This window comes from Haliotis rubra, unplaced genomic scaffold, assembly GCF_003918875.1.
Source record: "Haliotis rubra isolate DU_JTF1 unplaced genomic scaffold, ASM391887v1 Scf663, whole genome shotgun sequence".
NCBI classification, from domain to species: Eukaryota; Metazoa; Mollusca; class Gastropoda; order Lepetellida; family Haliotidae; genus Haliotis; species Haliotis rubra.
The window spans coordinates 375,676-390,262 of NW_025767372.1; the positions used below are offsets into that span (position 1 = coordinate 375,676).

The window sequence follows — 14,587 nt, forward strand, 5'->3', positions numbered from 1 at the left end:
AATATTAAAGTAATGTGCTTATACTTGTGCAACAAACATTCAATTGTGACAAAACTTATCATTTAACTCATTCAATCTTGTAGGCGTTCGTCATGTTTTGGTCTGTTCGTCTGATTTGAAGGTTACGAATAAAGGTTTTACAAACGGATGATCTGGATCTTAATCAATATTGTGAGACTGTATCACTAAGTTGTTGTCTGGATTGTATTCGTGCTACTTGGGAACAGAATACCTCGTTCGAGATCTTCTGAGTCCTTCTAGAGCAAGAGGGCTGGTGATCAGTACTTGTACTCAGATACGTCTTCGCGCCTACCGTTATCAACTCACTGTGTAACATACCGCACAGCTAGCAGGTTACCATGGATATCGCAAACAAAACTTAAACCCCCATGTGATCACACCCAGCCTCAAAATTTGGTACCGTCGTTCTTGCCTGAAACTTTACACACATCACCAGAAAACTCACATGTAGGCGCAATCAACATTGAACCATGGAAACTGATAATGAACCGAGATCAAGGTCGTTTCGCGTCATCGACCTAATCAAAAGCTACTACCTCACCCTGTTGTTACAGTCTGTGGCAGGGTTCGGCACTTGTTTGTTTGTTGTTTTTGCTGTGCTCTCAATACACGTGATTCTTTAAAAATGCTGTTCAGTTTTGGGTCACGTGGTAATGGTACTTGCTGCTGCTCTGACAGACAGCACTGAGACTAAAATAAGTTGAAATCCACAAGTCATGGTAGTTACCATGGTGACCACAATAATCGTGATTCTCTGCAGCATTGACTTTGCCGAGACGAAAATAGATACAATGGTGTTTATTTAACACGAAAGTGACAAGATGATAAGGTGGTGCAAAGTCAAAAGCTGATAACGGCAGCCATGGCCATGACTTCAAACATACTATCTCCGATGGTCGGAATACCAGGCTATCGAAACTAAAGCCAAACTTACGAAGGTCTAAATAAAATAATAATAATAATGGACATTTGTTATGCGCTATAATCAACACACTAGTGCATGCTCAAAGCGCAGGGGGAAGAGGGAGAGAGTCAGTTATATACAGAGGAGAAAAGGTATTTCTTAAGTTGTGATTTGAAAGCTGTCAGAGAATCAGAGTCTTTGAAGTGGACTGGCAATGAATTCCATAGTCTTGGGGCTGCATGAAAGAACGATCGTTTACCAAATGAGGAAAGTCGGAAAGTTGGTACAGTAAGTAGGAGCTGGTTCTGAGATCGAAGAGTTTTGGCTGGTGTGTATACAGCGATCAAGTCAGTGAGATAGGATGGGGCTTGGTTGTGGAGGCATTTGTAGACAGTACAGAGAACTTTAAAGTTGATACGTTATTCAATTGGAAGCCAATGAAGTGATTTGAGGACTGGAGTAATGCGACATGATTTTGACTGTAACGAAATTATGCGGGAGGCCGTATTCTGTACTTTCTGCAGTCTTTTATGCTGAGCTATGTTAAGACCTACAAGCAGCCCGTTGCAATAATCTAATAAGGTCTAAACGATTGACAGCCTACTAACGTCATTCCGCCCATTTTACCCACATCCAACACTGAAATCTATCTTCACCCTCAATGATCTACGATAACCAGTGAGTGAGTGAGTGAGTATGGCTTTACGCAATATTCCAGCATTATCACGGCGGAGGAACACCAGAAATGGGCTTCACACATTGTACCCATGTGAGGAATCGAACCCGGGTCTTCGGTGACGAGCGAATGCTTTAACCACTTAGTCAATATTTACCGGTCAATATATAAATATTCCATGCTTTGTCCATGAATACGACATTTATTTCAATTTTCCATGACTTTTCCAGAAAGCCCGAAATTCCATGAGTTATCCAGGCCTGTGCGGGCCCTGCATTAGGCTAAAACACCCCCACCCACCCCACCCCACGATATCAAAGACCAGTAGCTCCGCCAAAGTCCACCATGCACAAGCCTCGATCGGGTGTAAGTGGAAATGATAACATATCCGATTGTAGGTTGGCAGAACTGTCATTTCAACAAACACTGCCTAGTTCTAACTAAAAGAAATCTGTAGACACACCGCGTTGGACTTTCCTATGTTATGTTCCATTACACTCCCCCCACCCCACCCCACATGTTCACAATGGAACTCTGTGTTTAACACACGCACGTGTTGAGATTACAAGACAACAAGTAAGATATGTAAAGTGCTCTCCCAGAATTGACTCTTTATAAGTGACACGCTTGTCGTATCATACATGTTCCTGAAAAACATGTCAAACCAAGACACTGAATTAGACAAGTTGTATGTTGTGTGCAGAAGAAATATACATCTTAGAATGCAAACAAATAGAAGTCCAATAAGAAACGTGCTCATTTCTTTAAATACATGATGAGATTGGACTAAAGTTGGCGCGATCTCTGATTTCGCGATTTTTTTTCACAACTTTGTGTTCAGTTACACAAAGAACTGGATATGTACCGATAAATTAGGGATCATCCACAAAGAATTGAACCCACAAGCAGCGGATCCTTGAAGGATCAAGGGATGCAACTCTGCTAAGCTATTGTTAGATAATTCAGTGCGGTGATCACTTTTAAAAAGTATAAATTTCAAAAAAGTTTATTATGTTAAACTGTTTGTATGGCTTCCCCGATATGACGATACACGTTCAAAGTTCGCCTATTCGGGGGGGATTCACGCATGCGTAAACCTGATAATCCAATTACCATTATCTGCTAGGGTTTGAAAAAATGATCTTTCGATCTTAACCTGGCTTCGAACACAATCGAAAGAATATAGACTATTTTTAATCGAGCACAAAGCATGACTTGCCTATCAACGGATACCACGATCTCAAGGACACATAGATTCAGGCAAATAGTATCCTGTATCCGTCTCTCACAACACGAAGAAATACATTAAATATATTGCTTAAAGCATCAGCGTCTGTAGCGACACCTTCAACACAAACACGACCAGTTATCACTGACGTCACCCCGACTACGAGAAACTGCCAACCGCACCATCGTACGCAACGTCGTGGTCATTTTACGTGCGCTTCTTTCCTTTCCTTTGTGCACCAGAATACTGAAAACGCGGAATGTTGCAAATATTTGGACCTGTACGTCGAGGTGAAAAATTATGATGTTTATTATTATGTTTTAGTCTCACAGTACAACTGTAAAATAAGCATATTACTTACTGGACTTAATATGAATCATATTGCACATTTTTGTAAAAACAGGTGTACATTTATCCTTCTTATATTCGTACTATTATGTACAAGTAACTGTGATTCCAGAACTTTTAAAGGGGATTTAACAGAGAAAATATACACATTAGCAAAACTGTGCTGAAAACTGAATTTTTCCTGGCTCCGGATTCTGGCCCTTTACTTCCGGCTGAGCCGACGACTATCGGGTCATTCTTCCCACCTGCGAAAAAAAAAATGATCACTGCAGATAAAAATATAGTGATATGGTGAGAGTGAGTGAGTGAGTCGGGTTTTACGCCGCTTTGTATAAAAACTGTAGCAATATCATGGCGGGAGACACCAGAAATGCACTTCACATATGGTACCCATGTAGGGAATCGAACCCGGGTCTTAGGCGTGACGAGCGAACGCTTTAACCACTAGGCTACCCCACCGCCCTATTAATATGGATAACTGAACACATTTTGTCTTTATGATCAATACAAAATTAATATATCTTTTCATCAAACTGACTGAATAATTTCTTGTGCCTTCTGTTTGCAATATTCCAGCAATATCACGGCGGGGGACACACAAATGGGGTAACCCATTTACCCATGAGGGGAATCGAACCCGGGTCGTCGGCGTGACGAGCGAAAGCTTCAACCACTAGGCTACCACAAAGCCCCGTTATATTATTTTAAGAGGTTTAATGTATTTATCAACATTTAAAAGTGAGCAAAAAGAGTGGAATGTGAAGACCAAGTTTCTTACCCGGTAGTAACGGATGGACCTTTTTTAATGTTGGTCTGGGTATGTACTCGGGTGGGCCGTTCTCTGACGGGTAATCGTAGCCAGGTATCTGGTCTGTCTTCCCTTGTGTGGGGCGCAACGACGTTGTTGTGGCTCTCGTTGTCGTGGTAGTTGTAGTAGGTGGTTTCGTAGGTATTATATGCTCTGCAGAGAAAATTTAGCTCCGTTTGAGATAACAGTGGTATCAAGAAACAGTGAATTTCCCACAGAATTCAAACCTGTGAAGTATATATGTGTGCGTGATATATTTAGAATTTAATGGACTTCAAAATGAGGGTTGAAGAGGAAGGACATATATGTCCCTCTGGCACCCAGGGGGTAACATCGATGATAGTTGTGTTGTTTTTCTCTCGCAGCTATCGGTAGTTCGAATCCGAAATTTTTTATTTTATTTTTATCTTTTAATTTTTTATCTTCTAATTTTCAATGGAATTTAGCCAGAGACTCCAAAATAATTCATTGATAGATTTTTTTTTTCAATTATAAACGTAAGTTTGCATTGCTATTCAAACTGTAATACTTTGGGAATAACAAGATAAGCAGGTGCCCGTTCGGTCTCTCTTTATGCGTTGCTATGCAACAAAGTACCTCTTAAACCAATGTGCGACATGGATTTAGGACCCCGTCGTACGACAAGGATACGACGTCTTTGTGAAACGGTCGTAAAGGAGGTCGGAAGAGGGTCGTAAATAAGGTCGTATGGACTACGACCTCCTAAATTTAGGAGGCTTTTGTGAAACGCTGGCCAGGACCGCGTTTCACAAAAGCCTCCAAATTTAGGAGGTCGTAGCCCATACAATAACTGACACATGAGCACTGATCGTGAAATTATCAGTTCAGCCAGGTACAGTGCGAAATTAGCCCTAAGATTACCGGACAGCGACGACAGAAAATGTACAGGACAAGAGCACAGAACCAATAATTACATACATGGTTCAGGTGTTTCAGTAATACCCCTATACAGCTTCAGTGAGGGCTGACAAGAGTGGGTGAGTGAGTTTGGTTTTACGCCGCACCCAGCAATATTTCAGCTATATGGCAGCGGTCTGTTAAGAATCGAGTCTAGACCAGACAATCCAGTGATCGACAGAATGAGCATGGGGACGGCACTGGAACCGATGACATGTGCCAAACAAGTCAGCCAGCCTGACCACCCGATCCCGTTGGTCACCTCTTACGACAAGCATGGGTTACTGAAGATCAATTCTAACCCGGATCTTCACGGGTCTTACTAATAAGACTGACTGACTGAGTTTGGTTTTACGCCGCTTTTAGCAATATTCCAGCAATATCACGGCGGGGGACACCAGAAATGGGCTTCACTCATTTTACCCATGTGGGGATTCGAACCCAGGTCTTCGGCGTGACGAGCCAACGCTTTAACCACTAGACTACCCCACCGCCACCTTGCTAATAAGACCTTATAGTGGGTGAGTATACCTTTAAGCCGCTATTAGCAATATTCCAGCAATATCACGGCGGGGGACATCAGATATGGACTACTCATTGTACCCATGTGGTTAATCGAATCCGGGTTTTCAAGCATGACAAGCGAACGCTTTAACCACTAGGCTACCCCAACAGATTATCATAGTCTAACAAGTAGAACTTACCGTAGAGAAGCGTTCTTTTAGAATCGCTGCCCATGGAATTAGAAGCAACACACGTGTATTCCCCGTAATCATGCTCATTTAGTTTACTGATCCGGAGACTTAGGGTAATGGTGTGGCTCCCTTCTTCGAACACCTCGACTCGGTACTTCTGGAGGGCTTTAGGTAACTGTCTGTTCTCAAACTTCCACACACTCACGCCCTGGGGGTGTGCGGTCACAACACACTCCAGGATTGTGTCCTTGCCACGAACTTGACCAATTCTTTTGTTATGAATATGAATCTCTGGCGGGACTGGAACGGAAAAGCATCGCAGACATTGGTGATGTTGTTTAAAAATGGCACGGCTTTCTGCAGTACACGTGTCAACGAAAATAGCAAACATAGACTGGTATACAATTATAAAGTGGCATGACCACTTGAACATCGACAGGACTGGATATTATTTGTAAATTGTTATGACATGCCGTTTACTTCCCAAGTTTAATTCCCCTAAAGGATAGTCTTATCTTAGCCGATATATTTATCCCCCAGCCCGACTCCAAGCACCGTCTGCGACAACCCGTCCTGATTTTGTTTTTGAGACGACCCCTCCTACCTGTTTGTTTTTATAGTGATGGTGAGACTCCATGGTAGCTACATCCTCAATAGTTTCAGTATTAAAGTTATTATTTTTTACGTCAGCTACCGTTTATAATGAAGCTAAGTCTAATTTCAAAATGGGTATATAAAAAGTGTCCCTTGTAATACAATGTGCTCGCTCACTACTTTACATAAAGCCATGGTCTGTTCCAAATACGTCGCTTTGGACTTTGGACTAATCTCAGCTCAGTAAAATCCGTCTGAAATGTCAATTTTCATACGGGCTAAACTGGATTTATATCATCTAATCGCGTTCTTCTACAAACTAATGTCACTGACGTTGATTATATAAGAATTCAACACCCGTATATTTTACGAAACATTCACCCCTGAAAATATCATTTACTAGTTGTGCTCGTTAAACTGGATTTATATCATCTAGTCGCGTTCTGTTTTCAAAGATATACAAATCTTCCCAGACAGAATGGTTATCTCCCTTTGACCGTGGCAAGACTGAGCCCATCATTCGTGACCATCTCGTCTGATTTCGGGACAAGCCGTATCTCCTTGGAGGTAACGGTGAGGGGCGAGAGGTGACGAAATCGTCTCATTCCGAGAATTCTCGTTACGGAAACATGCGTGAGGCGAAAGATTCTGAATGATAAAACGTAATGTGACAACTTGCATTGCCAACATTCTGCCTGGCGTTGTAGGTTGTTACGCTTGTCACGAGAAGAGTAGAGTGAATGTTAGTGCGGAATATGCTTGTCCACCAACAGATAACAATCTGATTAGACGGTCTCTGGCTCGACCAAGTGTATGCCCAACTTGTCACGTCAGACAGCTGGAGTCGCGGTGGTTTGTTTGTTTGTTTGTTTATTTGTTTGTTGTTTATTTGTTTGTTAACGCCGCACACAATAATTAACCAACTATATGGAGGCGGTCTGTAAATAATCCAGTCTGGATCAGACAATCTAGTGATTGACATCATGAGCATCGATCTACGCAGTAAGGAATCTGTACGATGACATGTTGAGAACAAGTCAGAGACTCTGACCACCCGATCCCGTTATTCGCCTCTTACGACACGCATGGGTTACTGAAGACAGCAATTCTAATCCGGTCTAGACAGGGAAGGCTTCACACAGACGAGAGCCAGTGATTCGACAAAGAAAGAGCTCGTGAACACATTGTGTATTTGTTTTCCATAATCACGTAATTAATGAAAACGGGCTTGCAATAATACGCAAACGGATTATGCCAAACTTGCTCTGCCTGACTGAAGAACTGAAGCTTCGGGTCGACGTTATGTAGGCCTATTTGTAGCCCGTCTACCGGAGCCAACAGACCAATGAGATGGCTTGAATCTACCACGGGGATCACCACATCATGGGTTTGTATAGCGCACTAGGTTTCCGAACAGATGGAAGGCGCTTCATTCAAGCTATACCTTACCCGTCGGATCTGAGCTCTCTCTATTTTCATTATCAGCTAGCTCCCTGGGGAGAATACAGACCAAAACGCCCATCTGGCTATAGACGTTTAACAGACACATTACCACCTTCCCCTACAGATGATGATGATAATGATGATGATGATGATGATGATGATGATGATGATGATGGTACTTACATTTGACCCCCACGTTGATCTGACGTTTGACAGCTGGAGGTACACCGTTGTCGGCCACGCACTCGTACTTGCCTCCGCAATGGCGTGTGACATTGTGGATCATCAGCACCTCTCCAGAGAAACCGATCCCTGTGGACAAAACATATCACATTTGACACCGACCCGCGTATGCGATGTTTGTGCAACAAACGAAATCGAACACGTTTGTTGTGAGTATGGAAAAACAGTCCAACGCTACATAAGGGTATAACGGTGAAATGGTGCATAACGGTAAAGCGGTACATAATGGTGTACATAACGGTTTGATGGTATAACGGCACATATTGGTATAATAGTACATAACAGTATAACGGTGTACATAACGGGTTGGTGGTATAACGGTACACATTGGCATAATAGTACATAACAGTATAACGGTGTGCATAATGGTATACCTAGCACTGTGGCGACTAGATCCGCCTTCAGGATGACTGGTACTATAACCGTGTGTGATGCATGTTTACATGTATACGACTCACAGTTAAATCAACTGGGACAGAGAGACAATGGTATAACGGTAAACGACGGTATAACGGTATACCAATTACTGCGCTGAATACACGGCGAGGAAGTCTGTGACCATCTTTAACACACTAGTGGACGGCGTCTATTTATATATCCGACAATTAATCCAATACAAAGGTGGCACAGTTGGCTCAGTCGTCTATGGCGCCACAGTTCGTTACGCACAATTTAGGTCATGAGTTCGAATCCCAGTTTGTCCTGTTATTTGTGTAGGTTTGTCATGAACACCCGGTGATTTGATAGTAACTTTAAGTACAGCCGTGTGGCATGTGTTATCCTGCCTGCATGTTGTTTAACGCCGCACCAAGCAACATTCCCGTCATGACGGCGGCGTGGATCAATCGGGCTCGGTGATCGAGCCAAGTGATCACTAGCAGTACGTTCACTCAGTATGTGAGTGAGTGAGTGAATTTAGTTTTACGCCGCTTTTAGCAATGTTCCAGCAATATCACGGCGGGGGACACCAGAAATGGGCTTCACACATTGTACACATGTGGGGAATCGAACCCGAGTCTTCGGCGTGACGAGCGAACGCTTTAACCACTAGGCTATGCCAACACCCCCAGGGCCGTACGGGAGGGCAGGGGGAGTGTGCTGGAGCGTGAATGAGATGCGGATTAACGTGTAATTTTAAAGGTGATGGTACTGACGTTAATTACAAGCCACCTTGGTCTTCTTCTGGTTGATTGCTATAGGGGCGTAGGGTGCTACAGATTTAAAGGCGATGTGTATATTGGGACAGAGATTACGATACACCCCGAAGAAGGGAAATTTTCTTAAAATATTGTTAAGCGCACTTCAGATACCTTTGTCATAAACGATGTATTTTTACACATGCAGCTAAAATATTATGAACTTTAGACAGATGAATATATATGTGCATTCACAACTGGTTGCGTGAGAATGCGCGGCCGCCATGGCGCTTTGCTGGGAACAGGCACCCAGTTGAACACAATCACAAGGCCAAAGAAGACATTGACTGGTTATTTCTCAATTACACCAAACACAATATTCTACATGAATCTAAGCAGGGGATGCAGATATTATGCCAGGAGGTTCTCTGTAAGATAACTGAGGCACGATTGCAACATAATGTGAACAGAATGAAGAAAACTGAGTGGTTATACAGAACGAAAGGAAGATAATAAGGAGTTATCTGTCCTTGTCTACAGGGTATTTAGGAGTTATCTGCTCTTGTCTCACGACACCGTGCGGTAAATTCCTTGTCCCAAAACAATATATGTAGTATTATTAGTTCAACATGTGCGCTACTAGTCTGAAGACTAAATTAGAGTCTAGTCTGAAGATTATATAATTAGAGTCTAGTCTGAAGACTAAATAATTAGAGTCTGGTAGTATAGTATGTATTATGATAAAGTAGGGCCTGTCTAAACCGGACTTTTCGTCCGGTTTAGACAGGTCCAGTTAGTGAGATTGTGATAGGTGTTATGTCCCTTCTGAACAAATCAGAACCAGTCTCCAATTGCCGAGAAAAGTCTGTAATACTATAGATATTTCTACATTGCTGATTTTGACGTTTCTTCGTGGTCTGTCTGAAACCACAGGGGCGTGTCACGCTTAGAAACAGCGTTAGAAAGACATATAGGTATACAGACCCTACCCTAGTACTATATACGATGGCTTTGGAGAAAATGCCTACTTACTGTCGAGGAAATGATTTGTAGATGTTGCAATAAGTTTTTAGACCCGTGGAATGGCGCTGCCGATCGAATCTAGCCCTACATAGGTGCTGGCAACGTGGCTGGAATTAATAAACGAATTTAATAGGTGAGTTTTCGCTGTCTTGGGTGATCCATGATTTTGGCTTGGAATTGCAGAGGTAGCTGTTTTCGGTGAGTCGTGGCGTATAACTTTTGAAATAATGATCCGATTGTGACCATTTATAGCTCATTTTGTAGGGCAATCATCTTGCTTTTGATCCGTAGGCCTCGACGGGGCCTTAAAAATAGTTTACGTGGTGAAATCTAACTTAGATTGAGGAGGGGGTGGTTCCGTCGTTACATCCCTTTCCTTTTATATAGTACTAGGGTAGGGTCTATATACCTGTATGTCTTTCTAACGCTGTTTCTGAGCGTGACACGCCCCTGTGTCTGAAACAGCATATGTCCATATGCATTGATATTTAAACAACTGTCCGCACAAGTGTGACCTTCTCTACCGTCTATATCCGGCTGACAAGTAAAGCAAAGGATATGCACATTAACAGGCGTAGAGTAAAGAATTCGACCGCCAACGAAAAAGACAACGTTATATCCAATCCAATCAAACCAGTTGATACATGAAGCAGTAGCGGAAGTCGGTTCAACAACCAATCAGAACACTTGGAACAAATTCGGATCGGAACATCCCGAAGTGTTCCGAATGGTCAGAAGGAAGGTCAAAGGGAGGTAATCCGGTCAAGGTGCAGGACAGCCTAGACGTCTACGTGCAGGAACTGGACACAGTAAAAACGCTTACTAGCTGTTGCTGGGCAGAACTCACTATCTTTCGATTGACCTGGCTGTGTGGGTTTTTTGTACCACATGACCGTTGGTCGAGGAATTCCGGACACGTTGCACGACAGACTGACCGACAGTCCTTCGTTGACCACAACCTCAGTATCCGACTGCGCCCCAAGAATCCTCGGAGGAACTGAAAGTAGAACAATCTTTACACAACCTCGATTGCTTTAAAAGATGCTTTCAAAGTGAAAAATGTTTGTTTTGACAGCTGTGTCGAGACACTGGATGTTCCTCTCACAAAAATCTCACACCTGAATCAGTCATTATCAGCAGAATCAATTTATGCTACCATTCTCTGTTTACCTGTTACACTGACTGACTGAGTTTGGTTTTACGCCGCTTTTAGCAATATTCCAGCAACATCACGGCGGGGGACACCAGAAATGGGCTTCACACATTGTACTTATGTGGGGATTCAAACCCGGGTCTTTGGCGTGACGAGCCAACGCTTTAACCACTGGGCTGCCCCACCGCCCCTCCTGTTACACTATTAAAATTACATTTGAGGTTTTCTGAATCAGTCCTTGAACAGGTATTGGTATCTTACTTCTATTGTAATGGCTCTTCCAATAATACCAAACAACAATCAAGTGATATATCCCTTTAACAATATTTGCCGTTGCTTCAATCAACCATTTCTGAAATCAATCGTTGGAAAAAGTAATTTAATCAACCCTTACTCAAACCAACAGATACCAATATTTCAATCAACTATTCTTAATTTTCTTACTGTTGATTTGACAGTTAACATAACTTTAATAAACTGACTTTAATTGTTAACATTACTTAAATTAACCATCACACTAATCAATTACATTCTCGAATCAACTGTTAAATTACTTCAGTCAATTCTTGCTTTAATAAATTATACCGTTGCCCTCTATCATGTGCTTCTCAGATAATCCATTGGTACCACTCCTTTTTTTAATCAACTATAACCGGACCCCATTCAAACGGGTAGAACCAACGTTTTAATCAATTGTTACACCCATCAGCTGTTGCCGTCTTAAACCTGTTGTTACATGACGTCAACTAGTTGTTACATGACGTCAAACAGTTATTACATGACGTCAACCTGTTGTTAGATGACGTCAACCAGTTGTTACATGACGTCAACCAGTTGTTAGATGACGTCAACCTGTTGTTACATGACGTCAACCCGTTGTTAGATGACGTCAACCTGCTGTTAGATGACGTCAACCCGTTGTTAGATGACGTCAACCTGTTGTTACATGACGTCAACCCGTTGTTAGATGACGTCAACCCGTTGTTAGATGACGTCAACCCGTTGTTACATGACGTCAACCCGTTGTTACATGACGTCAACCAGTTGTTACATGACGTCAACCTGTTGTTACATGACGTCAACCCGTTGTTAGATGACGTCAACCTGCTGTTACATGACGTCAACCTGTCACTTACCTAGTATATTCAGGACGACTGTTTGTATCTTGACTGGTTTCGTGTTGATCTGACAGTTGTAGATGCCCTGGTCATCGAGCTTCACCCCCGAGATGTGGAGGTTCCAGTCGTTGCCGTATGGTCTGTCCACGGAGATGCGTTCATCGTCGATAATCCTCGTGTCCATGAACGCCAGCAGCGTGGACCATTGATCCGTCCACGCCACCTACAACAACAACACAGCCATTGAGGGAAGAGCTGGATGTTGTTTTATGCCGCTCTCAACAATATTATTTAAGCCAGATCACAATGATCATACCAGCCACTCACAGCGGGACTCGAACCCTTGTTTTTCAGTTTCATGAACCAGTGATTGGCCTACTTGGCCACCCTACAACCTCCAAAGAGGCAGAAGTTACGGAGCATGATTATTTTTTAAAAACACCCTGTCTCTATTTTTGGAAGGTATAACCTTTTGCAAAACTATTCGGTTTTATTTTTATTGCAAAATACTGCCTCCTTCTCATGAATATGAGAAAAACACCTGATGTAGTATCATACCTTGTGACGCCCTAGGTGACTGACTTTACATGGCAACACCGCCGTCGCGCCCTCTACAACAGTCACATTGACCACGGGTGTCTCAAATGTCGGATCCTGTGCGGCAAGGGACACTGAAACGAAACGAAACAATTCGTAAGCACCTATATACAATGACAAAAATCCAACTTAAGTCTCTTGTCCAGTACCAGATTGTCGTTTGATCACACGTAAGTTCTTTCATGTATTGATAAACTCTCCACATGCGAGTATTATGTACTCGGCTTCTGTAAAGTTACAATAGGAGTGAGTGAGTGAGTGTGTTTGGTTTTACGCTGCTTTCAGCAATATTCCAGCAATATCACAGCAGGAACACCAGAAATGGGCTTCACACATTTTGCCCATGTGTGGAATCGAACCCGGATCTTCGGCGTGACGAGCGAACGCTTTAACCACTAGGCTACCCCACCGCCCAGTTACAGTAGAACGACAGAAAACTATATTCATATTCTCCTGTAGTGAAAACGTTCACGTGGAGTGCGACAAACATCTGCAGCAGGTATCTATTTATAACCAAAATTCTTTCGACGTTACATGTTTGTCAATGTTCGTCATTAAAGACAGGCGTATTGGCATCTGTAACGTACGTTTGCAGATATTTATCACATAATGTCGCCTGTTGTCTTTAGCGTTCTTCTTGTTGAGCAAACCTACAGCAACACTACCACGTGCTAATTTAGTTGTGTTTTAAGGAAGACAGAGTATCTGTGACGATTCTTTATAGGGACCTAAACACAAATATACACAATAAAGAGTTTTGTTTAATTACGATTCGTTGGCGGCGGAAGTACTTTTCTAATTCAAAGAAGCACTCATCCTGTCAACGCCCTCTGTCTATCACTATGATGAAGAAAGCACATTGAACACAGAATAAACACAGAATTAAACGGCAGAATCAGAGCATGGCTGTGTCGATAGCGGCCGTTTCCACAACCATTGAAGTAGGCAGTTTAGTCGAGTGCTAAAAGCGGCGTAAAAACTCACTCACTCACTCACTCACTCACTCTCTAATGTATGTACAGTGTGCCCACGTTCGTCACAGATACGCATAGTTCTGAAGTTGATGAAAGAGCCTCATATTGAACTAAAATGTTACATAACGCTGGTGCGGACTAATGCGTACCACCACATATAAGCCATATAAATCACAATGACGGCTCGTATCGGTAAAAAAACCCGCATCGGTTGAAACATGTTCAATAATGGCACCCTTTGGTACCAGTGTAATGTTTTAGAACTGACGCAAAGCAAGGCGATTGGCTGTGGATAAGGGGAAAGCCGGCTTATTAAACTCTCATTTCAAAAGGTTAGGGTAGACTGTGGATAATTTGCCGTTCGTAAGTGACTAACCGCGCTTTGAAAGCCCCCAACCAGCTGTTCCCCCTATAATTACCAATATCATAATGGGAATAAATTATTCACATATTCATTTTTCTTCTCAGTGACAAGTTGATTGGTGATGAAATTAAAATCAATATGGCGGACCACATCCGCTTTTTCTTCGAAAACAACTTCCTGTTTCCCTGGCTTCAAAGCGAATGCAGCACTTCCTAGTTTTGTTACATTAATTGAAAATGACAAGATATTCATGGGGACAATGCATGACAGGTATGTGGAAGTGGGGATTGTGTTGTAGACACACATGAATGTGTGGTGGCAGTCAAGTTTTGTATACATGCAAC

The 14,587-nt window shown here is 42.5% G+C and overlaps 1 protein-coding gene across 2 annotated transcripts in view; it reads right to left on the reverse strand.

Moving 5' to 3' along the window:
* Positions 1-971: 971 nt before the first annotated feature.
* Positions 972-14,587, reverse strand: part of LOC124257515 (lachesin-like) — a 163,923-nt gene continuing 150,307 nt past the window's right edge. The window contains exons 2-8 of one of the 2 annotated variants that reach the window (XM_046691600.1): positions 12,867-12,979; positions 12,327-12,531; positions 10,885-11,034; positions 7,819-7,947; positions 5,608-5,898; positions 3,956-4,138; positions 972-3,422 (exon numbers count right to left, since the gene is read on the reverse strand). In XM_046691600.1, coding sequence (XP_046547556.1) covers positions 3,295-3,422; positions 3,956-4,138; positions 5,608-5,898; positions 7,819-7,947; positions 10,885-11,034; positions 12,327-12,531; positions 12,867-12,979 — 1,199 coding nt within the window. In that variant the 3' untranslated portion in view covers positions 972-3,294. Of the gene's footprint in view, positions 3,423-3,955; positions 4,139-5,607; positions 5,899-7,818; positions 7,948-10,860; positions 11,035-12,326; positions 12,532-12,866; positions 12,980-14,587 lie in introns of both variants that reach the window. The other variant, XM_046691598.1, reaches the window with a different exon arrangement.